Below are 11869 nucleotides of genomic sequence, written 5' to 3'. Positions count from 1 at the left end.
GAGGATGCAAAGGTGAGGAAGACAAGTGGATAGAATGTAGACTTAAGCATACCATTTAAAAGGATAAAACCAGCTAATTGAAGAGCTGAAATCATTGCAAAATTGGGGAAAGGAGGAAGAGGAGTGAGGATAATGTAAGAAAGTAAAACTTCATTTTTCAAAATAGAGAGCTGAAAGATATCTTAAGTTGATAAAACTGTTTCTTAGATGTATAAGCAAGTAGCACATTTTTTAGAGGCACAGAGGTTTAAACCACCAGAAGAGGTAAAACTAAACATGGAGGTGTGTAAACTTAGGGTAAGAGAACTTTTCTTTTTATTATATGTTCTCTTACACTCTACTATTTTAAAATTATTTCTCTCCCATTCATGAAGAAGTAGATCCTTATTGCTATAGCAGCCTCAAAAAGTCACCTCTGTACCATGTAAATCTACCGATAGTGAAAATCTAAGCTGAAAAGTCACGAGAATCTCATCCACTGGCAGATTGTATTATTCCTTGAAAATGAATCATTAATAAAATCAACGATTATATTCATCATTGTTACTCTCATCCCAGGTAAATTCAGTTGACGTAACGGAACAAGAGAGCTCCCTGACCAAAAGAACAAAGTTGAGTTTCTGGACATACAAAGCTAGGACCAGATCTTCACTTTAGTGCTCCATCAAAAGTGGAGACTCAGACATCTGGCTGGAGTCTTGACATCTTTCCCTTCTCTTTCCAACTCTGATCACTAGTGAAGTGTTGTGCTTAAGTTCAATAAAACTCTCAAGGTTAAGTACAGGTTTGTTGCTCAGATCCTGTAAGACCTTCAGTAGAGTATTCTCTTTGCTTCAATTTTCTCATCTATACTATGAGATTGAAAGTAGATCCTACCATGTGGGATTGTTGTGAGGCTCAAATGTTTGATATTTAGTTTGCTCACTAGCATGCAGCAAGCACCAAAGAAATTATGTGTTTAGTGATGCCCTCCTTGTTATACAGTGAATTTCACGAAAGCTGGGACCGTGTGTGATTTCATCCTATTGAGTATCAATAAAATTGAGAGATTGTCAATGGTCAATAAATGAACTTAGAATATACTAAAGAGCGGGTGGGTGAGTGGATGAATCCCAAAACAATGGCAAGGGAGAGAAATTAAAGAAAAAATCATTTTGGAAAGCTAGGGACATCCATGTAAGAGAAGTTTCTGAAAAGCAATCCCCGGGTAAATGTCAGCATTATTTGATCCTAACGCTTGCTCTTTGCAGGTGATGTGGATCGTGTCTTATGGCCACTAGAAACAGGACAGAAGTAACTGAATTTGTCTTATTGGGCCTGTCCAGCTGGCCAGAGATGCAACCTGTCATTTTTGGGATTGTCCTTACCATGTACCTGGTGGCCGTTATGGGCAATGCCCTGTTAGTAATTGTTGCCCTCTCCGACCCCAAGCTTCAGACCCCCATGTATTTCCTGCTCAGCCAACTTTCCTTTATTGACATATTTCTGACAACCATCATTGTTCCCCAGATGCTGGTGCACTCACTGTCTGTGAATAAAACCATCTCCTTTAACTGCTGCATGATTCAGCTCTTCCTTTTTATGGCTGTGGGCAGCATGGAAGGCCACCTGTTGGCTGCCATGGCCTATGACCGCTATGTTGCTATCTGTGACCCCTTAAGATACTCGGCCACCATCAGCCATCGCCTCTGTGCATCACGTTGACCTCGTGGGTGGTCGTCAGCCTCAACAGCCTCCTTTATAGTGTGTTGGTCACCCGTTTAACTTTCTGCAGCAACCAAGTCACCCATTTCTTCTGTGACATCACCCCTTTGCTGAAGCTCTCCTGCACCCGACCGGTGGTCAATGAAATGCTAATATTTACCGAGGGTGTGGCTGTGGTGGTCAGCCCCTTCTTCTTCATTTTAGGTTCCTACGCGTGCATCGGTGTCGCCATAGCCCACACGCGCTCAGTCGCTGCCCTGTGCAAAGCCCTGTCCACTTGTAGCTCCCACATCCTGGTTGTGCTGCTCCTGTATGGCTCTGTGACCCGCATGTACCTCCGGCCATCGTCCAGCTATGACTTGGACCAGGATCGCCAGGTTGCCATCTTTTACACAGTAGTTACCCCTATGCTAAACCCACTGATCTACAGCCTGAGGAACCAGGAGGTCAAGGGTGCTCTGCGAAGGCTTTTCAGTAAACTCTGCATCTCAGGAAACTTCCAGCCTGGTTCCTAGGCAAGTGAGAGATGTCAGCACATCTCCTGAACCCAAGGAGGAGCTAAGATCTAACTTGAAAATGCCTCACGTAGATGGATGACACTCCTAATAACTGGTGTGGTTCACACTCCTGTGGAATAATCTTCCCTGCTGGCTTCCTCTTGTTGAGATTTGGGAAGAAGTGAGTTCGTGAATAAGTCGTTCTGGTCCTCCACTGAGTGACCCAGAATCTCACCGCACTGGAAATGAAAAGATATTTTAAAGTCAGCAAACCTGAAATTCTCATCTTTCAGATCTAATATGGGACATAGGAGATGACTAAGCCAAACTATTACAAATCAGTATGGCCTGCGGAACTTTGATCACCTTAGCGAAGGCATGGCACGTGCTGCTTTCCAGAGAGAAGTCAAAGTGAGTTACAATATTGTCATCTAGAAGAGTGATTTTTGAGTAAACCATAGAGTAGCCTAAGCCTCTTGTCAAATTGGGACAATTTTGTGATCTCTTGTCATTCTCAACTCACAGTCATAAGAAGCAGTTCAATACGTGTGGTGGCCGAAATATTCCACTTGATCTTTTGTGTCACTGATAATAGAGACCAGAGGATCTTTCGTGTCACTGACAATAGAGACCAGAGGAGTCTTCACAGGGGCTCTAGCACCAGGAGTAGGCGGTCAGATGTGGAACATATAGTAAGTAGAGCTCTTTAGACACACTGATAAACTAGCTGTAATGTGTGAAGGAAAATGAAGAATTGAGGATGGACTGTGAAAATAGGTGGAATTATTATGCCGTTGATTTATTTGTGGAAGGTTCTGTGGAAGTGGAGGGCATGTGGATTTGGTTGGGTGGAGGTGTGCAAAATCTATCACTCTGTTTTGGCCGTGATAACTTTGTGGTATCTATCCAAGTGGAGATGTTTAATAGGCAGTGGAATCCATAATTACTGAGGTTCATAGAGAGGTCTTATCTTAAGACAGAAATGTCATAACAAAATGTAGATGATATTTGAAACCACAAGGCTGGATAAAATGGCCTAGTAGAGAGAATACAGAAAAGAGAAATATGAGCAGAGCCCTGAGAGGGGGGTGCACTCTAATATTTAGAGGTCTGAGAGAGGAAGTAGCAAAGGAAACTGAGAAGTGGACATCACTGGGAAGAAAGCAGGTAAGTTTGTCAGAATCCTAGAAAAGAGTATTTCCAGAATATAGGAGTGATCACTCTCTCTCAAATAGAGATGAGAGGTCATTCATGGAACAGATAACTGATTATTAGATTTGACAAGATACAGATTATTGAAAGCTTTGAGAAGGGCAGTTCTGTGAAGTGTTGGGGCAACGACAATTACAGTCATTTCTTGATAACATTGCAAGAGAGTAAGTGAAGGCTGTGATGATAGATATTTCTTCAGTAAAGTATTTTTTTAGGAGGTAGACAAAAAGTGGTGTGTACCTTGAAAAGGACACGAGTCGAGGGAGAATTTCTTCTAGTATTTGTAAAGACTAGTGACATTAAATATGTTTGTCTGCTGACAGAAATCATCCAATATATAATGGAAAATTAGTGATTCGAGAGAGAAAGTAATTAATTGCTAGAATAAAGTGTTTGAAAGAGGATGAACATCTGTGAAGGAGATGATTTTGTCTAGGAACTGTGACTAAAAAATGTCTGTCAGATCAACAAACAAAGGATGCTACTGTCATCAAGCCATCAGCCCCCACCACTGCCCCCCATGGTGAACCCTGAGGGAACTCAGGATGTGAAAGAACAGGATACTGGCCTTAGATAGCTAGGTCCATATCAAAGGAATGTTTTCAATGAGCCCAGACTCTTGCATCTTCCCATACAAAGAAAAGCACTAAGTTTATTAGAGTTGTCTGGTTTTCTTTAATTAAGCAATCTTTTGATGTTCTGACTACCTGGTTTTTGTTGCAAAACGCCTACATATCTTGGCTCCTCCCTTACCTCTTCAAGAGCAGTCCCTCAGAGCTAGCTGAGGCTGCCTTCCAGGCTGGAGTCCTCAGAAAGTTTGCCAAATAAAACACAATTCTCAACTTTTAGTCTGTGCTTATTTCCCCTCTAGTCGACAGAATCAAGCCATTTCTTCCCCTGCAACAGAAAAGAAGCCAGGGCATGGGGATTCAACGCAGGTGGGCTGGTGGATTTGATGGCAGGAAGACTTGAAGAGATTCCAACGGAGAGTAGTAGGAACTGGGTTGTTTTTGAGAATTGCAGAAAGACATGAAATATGCTAGCATTTGGGAAAGTAAAGTACTGGGAAATGTTATGGTAAGCCCCAACGCTGCCGATATTGAATGCCCATCTGGATACTTTGTTCACAAGTTTAAAATTAGTCAGATCAGTACGGTTAGGTGATACTCTCCCATAATATTCAGCGAATCAAGCACAGTCATGAATAAACAAAAGGCTGGTTTTGCTTAGGGCTGGGGTTTTGCCTGGTAGAGCAAAAGGGAACAAAAGAATTAAGGATGTTTACAAGGAGGTGTTTGGAGTGCTGGACCATAAAGTGAGAAGGAAAGGTTTAAGTTAGGTAGTAGACCATAAAGAATAATTTCAAAGGATAAGAGATCCCACTGGTGTCAGAGAACTGTTGGAGTTGGAAAACTAAATTAAATTAGGTGAAGAAATAGAAGCTGATAATGAGATGTTTAAAACTGAGGTTTCACCAGTTGTTCAGTTATTTATAATGGCAGCGTCTAGGATATGAGCACATGAGTTGGGAACTGAGAGGGGGTAAAGTAATAGATTGCTGAAGCTCAACAGTTCAGGAACTGAGAATCTAAGTTGTTAGTTACATAAGCCGTTTCTGTGGATAATTGTATTTCCAAAAGTAATAATTAAATAGTGGTGGAGAAATTTAGAGTATCAGATGTTGAAGTCATCAAGGAGTGAGGCAGGAACACCAGAAATTTTCCTTATTTTCTTCATTTAATTTTATTTTTCAGATAAACATTGTATATATTTAAGGTATACAGCATGATGATTTGATGTGATTACTAAGCTAATTAACAAGCTAATTAACATATCATCTCCTCACATAGTTACCTTTTTTGTGTGTGGTGAGAGCACCCAGAATCTAATCTCTTAGCAAATTTCTAGGATTCAATTCGGTGTTATTAATTATAACCCACAGGCTGTACATTAGATCTCTTGATTTATTCATTCTATATAATTACAATTTTGTATCCTCCGACTAACATCTACCCATTTCCCCAAATTCCCTGCCTCTGTAACCTATTTCTATGTATTTGACTTTTGAAGATTCCACATATAAGAGATGTCATGCAGTTTTGTTTTCTTTCTGTGGTCTGGCTTATTTCACTGAGCATAATGTCCTTCAGTTTCATCCATGTTTTTACAAATGGCAAGATATCCTTTTTTTTTAAAGGATGAATAATATTCATTGTGTGTATACTATATGCCACAATTTCTTTATCCATTCATCTGCTGACCAACACTCAGGTTGTTACCACATCTTTTCACTTATGAATAATGCTGCAGTGAGCATGGGAGTGCAGATATCTTTCTGAGGCATTAATTTCATTCCTTTGTGTGTATACTGAGAAGAAGAGTTTCTGGATCATGTGGTAGCTCTATTTTTAATTTTCTGGAGAACTTCTGTGCTCTTTTCCATAGCAGCTGCATCATTTTATATTCCCACCAACAGTGTAAAAGCGTTCTAAGTTCTCCATATCTTCACCAGCATTTGTTATTTCTTGTCTTTTTGATAACAGCCATTGTACCAGGTGTGAGGTAATTTCATTGTGGTTTTGATTTGCATTTCCCTAATGATTAGTGATGGTGGGCACTTTTTCATATACTTGTTGGCCACTTTGTGTAGCTTCTTTGGAAAAATTCTATTGAGGTCCTTTGCTCATTTTTAAGTAGGATTATATGTTTTTGTTTTGTTTTGTACTGAGTTGTATGAACTCCTTACATGCTTTGGCTGGTAAATCTTATCAAATATATGGTTTGCATGTATCTCCTCCCATTACATAGGTGGCCTTTTCAATTTGTTGATTGTTTCTTTTGATGTGCAGAAATTTTTGAGTCTGATATAGTCCCACTTGTCTATTTCTGCTTTTTGTTTGTGATTTGATGACGTAACCAAAAAAAAATTTGCCAATACCAATGTCAAGAAACATTTCCCCTGTTTTCCTCTGGGAGTTTTATAGTTTCATGTCCTATATTTCAGATCTTTAATTCATTTCAAATTAATTTCCATGGCTAGTATTAGCTAGGAGTCCAGTTTCATTCTTTTTGCATGTGAATATCCGGTTTTTCCAACACCAGTTATTCAAGAGACTATCCTTTCCCCATTGTGTGTTTTGACAATTTTGTCAAAGATTAGTTGGCTGTCTGTGCTTGGGTTTATTTATGGATCTCTATTCTGCTCCAGTGGTCCATGTGTCTTTTTTTTTTTTTGCTAATACCATACTGTTTTTATTACTGTAGTTTTGTAATATAGTTTGAAACCAGGAAGTGAGATTTTCCAGCTTTGTTCTTTCTCCAAATTGCTTTGACTATTCAGAGTGTTTCATGGTTCCACACATATTTTACAATTTGTGTGTGTATGTGTGAAAATGCCTTTGGAATTTTGATAGGGATTGTGTTGCATCTATATATCACTTTGGGTAGCATCGATATTTTGGCAATATTAATTCTTCCTATCCATGCACATGAGATATATTTCCATTAAATTGTGCTTGCTTTAAATTCTTTCTCAATGTTTTATAATTTTTAGTGTACATATTTTTCACCTCCTTGGTTAAATTTATTTCTAATTATCTTATTTTTTTATGTTATTGTAAATAGGATTGTGTTCTTGATTTCCTTTTCAGATGGATCATTGGTGTAAAGAAATGCACCCCTTTGAAAGATAAGGGGCCATATTTATAATTACACTTAAACAATAGAAATAAGTAGCTCTTTTGTGCAAGCATGTGATCTCCCCAAAATTATTTTACTTAAAGAGGTCAGAACAAAAGAGAGTTCAGAAGCCCAAGGGAAAATGCTAAAGGGCTTGGTTGAAAGTGCTGCAGTGGTTAAGGGGATGGGCTCTGGAGACAGATACTAAGGATTAGAATTCCAGGTTCATCATTACTTGCTGTGTGATTGTTTTGTTCCTATTGATAACCAGTGGGCTGGAATGACCCTTGTAATTCTTTTTTTTAAAGTATTCATTCTTGTATTTTTTTGTATATACATTTATTGAAGTACAGTCAGTTTACAATGTTGTGTCAATTTCTGGGTGTACAGCATACTTATAATTCCAAGGCACCCTCAGCAGTTTGCTGGGAAGCTTTGAAAAAAAAGTTTATTACTCCCAGGTCCTGGAAAGTACAAGGCACACCTGGGGTCGCCCAGTGAAGTTGCAGATGGAGAGATGGAGAGAGCGTGGGCTTGGGGTTCTGCTTTTATTGGGGTTGAAGGTGGGGGCCTAGGGTTTCCCAGCTTCGCTCTTTATTGATGCATGTAAAGTCGTAAGAGCAGGGATTTTTTAAAAAACATTTTTTATTAAGTTATGGTCATTTTACAATGTTGTGTCAAATTCCAGTGTAGAGCACAATTTTTCAGTTATACATGAACATATATATATTCATTGTCACATTCCTTTCTCTGTGAGCTACCATAAGATCTTGTATATATTTCCCTGTGCTATACAGTATAATCTTGTTTATCTATTGTACAATTTTGAAATCCCAGTTTATCCAGTCCTCTGTCAAGACATTGTTGCCTTCATGTTTTGGCTCTTGCAAATAGTGCTGCTATGAACATTGGGGTGCATGTATCTTTTTGAGTTAGAGTTTTCTCTGGATATATGCCCAAGAGTGGGATTGTATGATTATAGGGTAAGTCTATTTTTAGTTTTTTAAGGAACCTCCATACTGTTCTCCAGAGTGGCTGCAACTGGGATATGATTTTGACTGTGGTTCTGCGTAAGACATTTCTTATTCTTGTCCATTTTATTGAGCCTGGTTGCTTAGCCTTCTTGGAAGTTCATGAGTTTCACATATACTTTCAATAAACTTATTTCCTCTGTGAATCAACCAGAATTGGTTTCTGTTGCCTGCATCTGAAAACTCAGAGTTACAATCCTGGTGTTAAATGACAGGCCTAGAGACCACTCTCATCCATAATTAAAACCATGCTTCTGTTTTACACTAAGTACATAGTTTTGTGTTCCTTGGGTTAAAGGGATATCCCTGGACAATATCCAGTGGAAAAAAACCATGATTATTCAGATAATTTAGATATTACTGGGACGTTCTAAAGGAAACATATGTGAGGGACAAAACTGTTTCCCCAGGATCATAGATAAAACTTGGAACTATATTTGGGGGTTTTATCTAAATAAAGAAGTCCATATTCTCCTCATCAGTTTTCTGAAAGCTCCCTTGACATCTCCATTTCTCAGGCTGTAAATGAAGGGGTTCAGCATGGGGGTCACCACTGTGTACATGACCGTCAGGATACGACCCATGGCCACTGAATAGCTGGCAAGGGGCCGGAAGTAGACCCATGAGAGGGTGCCATAGAATATAGCCACCACAGTGAGGTGGGAACTACAGGTAGAAAAGGCTCTCCACTTGCCCTTGGCTGAGGGACTCTGAAGGACTGCCCAGCTGATGCAGGCATAGGAGGCAATGATGAAGGCCAGAGCTCCACTGATGACCATAACTCCTTCTGTGTGAATCATCAAGGTGTTGAGTTGGGTGCTGGAGCAGGAAATCTTCATCAGAGGGTAGAGGTCACAGAAGAAGTGGGGGATCCTGTTATCTGCACAGAAGATGAGTCGGCCCATGAGAAGGGTGTGCAGCAGGGCATGAAGATGGGACAGGATATGGCACGTGGCCACCATCTGTGAACACAGCATTCTGGTTAGAATCATAGGGTAGCGGAAAGGGTGGCAGATGGCGATGTATCTGTCATAGGCCATCACAGCCAGGAGGAAGTTTTCCATGGCTGCAAAGCAAATGAAGAAATAAGTCTGGGCTAAGCAGCCCATGTAGGAAATGGTCTTTGTAGGAGAGAAAATGTTCTGCAGCATCTTGGGGACCGTGGTGGAGGTGAAACAGATGTCTGCCAAGGCCAAGTTGCCGAGGAAGATGTACATGGGAGTTTGGAGTCGTGGAATAGAGATAATCAATATGATGATGGCAAAGTTGCCAGAAACGTTGACTGTGTACATGAATAGAAAAAGAAGAAAGAGCGGGACCTGCTCTTGCTGGTGGGTGGAAATGCCCAAAAGAACAAAATGGGATACACTGGTCCAGTTGGTATTGTCCATCTGTTGTCATTAAACAAAAAGATTATTATTATTATTATTATTGTTTTATTGAGGTGTAATTGACAAATAACATTATATTAATTTCAGGTGTACAACATAAAGATACGATATTTGTATGTATTGTGAAATGATCACCACAATAAGTTTAGTTAGCGTCCAGCCCCGTACAGCATTACAAAATTTGTTTTTTCTTGTAATGAGGACTTTAAAGATTTACTCTCTTAGCAACTCTTAAATACACAATACAGGGTTATCAGCTGTGGTCACCATACTGTGCATGACATCCTCATGATTTATTTATTTTATAACTGGAAGTTTGTAACTTTGGACACCTTTCACCTGTTTTGCCAACCCTGTCACCCTCACCTCTGGCAACCACCAATCTGTTTTCTGTATCTATGAGCTTGTTTGTTTTTTAATCCCATGTATAAGTAAGATTATATGGTATTTGTCTTCATCTGGCTTATTTCACTTAGCATAATGCCCTCAAGTTTCATCCATGTTGTTGCAAATGGCAAGATTTCATTCTCTCTTTTTTAATGGATGAATAGTATTCCATTGTCTATATATACCACATGTTCTTTACCCATTCATCCACTGATGGACACCAAGTTGTTGCCATATCTTGGCTATTGTAAGTAATGCTGCAATGTACTTGGGAATGCATATATCCTTTAGAATTGGTGTTTTTGTTTTCTTTGGATAAATATCTAGAAGTGGCATTGCTGGATGGTATGGTAGTTTTATTTTTAATTTTTGAGAAAACTTCATGCTGTTTTCCAACAATGATCACTTTTGTAGACTTGAATCTCTGAGCAGACTCTTTAGTTACTAACACTATTGTGCTCCAGTGTAAACCACATAAGGTATAACAGGGGATTGATAAAGGAATCAAGTGCTTAATTATTTTCCAAAATAATGAGGTCTGGATTTTTCATAAACCTCACCACTGTCATCATAGTTAACATTTACAGGGCATTTACCCTGAAGCAAGGGCTTTGTTGCATTATTACATTCAATTCTTACTATAATCCCACAGGGTTATTATTATTATTATTATTAATTATTATTATTATTATTCCAGTTTTACAAATTAGAAAACTGAAGTAAAGAAAGTTTAAGCTTATAAAGGGCAAAATCTGAATTTAAAGTTATATTTTTCTGACTCCAAAGGCCATGCTAGTTACCCAATACAACTCGACTCCCCAAATTAAAACCAAGACATCTTATTCATGGTAATAAGACTTGTTGATGGGCTACATAATCAAGGAAAATCTCTGTTAAAAGAGATTTCAGAGGTAATTTGGTTTAACAGTTTCTATTTGGGGGAACACATAACCCTGTGGTACCCAAAGACTTCTCAGACTACACAGACATGGTTTTAGGAGAATTAGCTTCCAAATTCTCAGCTGTATACGTCTCTTTTCTAAAATCATTTTGCCTTCAAGGTATCACCTCCTGCATTATCCTGTCTCCTACTTGGTAAATGAAAAATTTACTTTCATCCACCCCAAATCTTACTAGATGCATTGGCTCTGGATATAAAAACCTCAAAGGAGTCAAGTGAAGAGACAATTTCAACTATTAAGAAAGCGAATGACTTTACTGACTAGATAACAAATCCATTTGAAGATCAAGGAGTTTCCAGTTCTTTGCTCTCAAAAAAAAAAAAGTTGAAGGAGGCCTGATCTACTCATCAGCACAGCACTAAAAATAATTTTTGATAACGTGCGACACTAATTTCCGTCATATTACTTAGCATTTAGTCCTCTAGAATCTCATAGAACAAGTCCTTAAGAAATCTAAACATCAGTTAACGAAGAAGCAGTGTGCAGTGGCTAAAAGCCCTGACACTGGGCTAGATCCCTGGCTCTTTCATGCAAAAGCCGTGTGACCTTGAGGAAGTCACTTACCTTTTATGAGGCTAGGTTTTCTCATCTGTAAAATGGGGGGTTATAAGTAGCACGCCACTCATAAAGTTGTTATGTAGATTAAATATTTCCAAGCATTCAGTGAATACTGGCAATTAGCCCCATTAATTTTTCTGTGTTGTTCTGCACAGAGGCAATAGATTTTTCTAGAAGGACAGTATTTCTTCCACCCGGGTCTTTCCACTGTGAACCTGCTCCACTTTGTCACTGTCTTTAAAATGTGGTTCCCAGAACTATGCAAAGTTCTTGTCTTGTTTTTCATCACAGGGTAATGATGATGATTTGGTCTAGTCAATTCATAGTCTTTTGAATGGAGATTAGAGTAGAAAGCCCACAAGGGAGCTGTGTCCATGGCTATCCCAAGAATTCTTAAACTTCACAATTAGGTTATTGGGAGAGAAAGTACAAATAATAAAGAACTGCCC

At 39.1% G+C, this 11869-nt stretch overlaps 1 protein-coding gene and 1 pseudogene across 1 annotated transcript; one reads left to right on the top strand and one right to left on the bottom strand.

Moving 5' to 3' along the window:
• The first annotated feature begins 1269 nt into the window (after positions 1-1269).
• On the top strand, positions 1270-2219 carry LOC102535094 (olfactory receptor 1L3-like; annotated as a pseudogene).
• Positions 2220-8509: 6290 nt separating this feature from the next.
• Positions 8510-9529, bottom strand: OR1Q1 (olfactory receptor family 1 subfamily Q member 1). The gene has a single exon (XM_015240242.2). The coding sequence runs from the start codon at positions 9511-9513 to the stop codon at positions 8569-8571; it is 945 nt and encodes a 314-aa protein (XP_015095728.2). The 5' UTR covers positions 9514-9529; the 3' UTR covers positions 8510-8568.
• Positions 9530-11869: the final 2340 nt, after the last annotated feature.

This window comes from Vicugna pacos, chromosome 4 (assembly GCF_048564905.1).
Source record: "Vicugna pacos chromosome 4, VicPac4, whole genome shotgun sequence".
Taxonomy (NCBI): domain Eukaryota; kingdom Metazoa; phylum Chordata; class Mammalia; order Artiodactyla; family Camelidae; genus Vicugna; species Vicugna pacos.
Note: the sequence above shows the minus strand (reverse complement) of the source record. Positions and strands in the feature narration are given on the sequence as shown.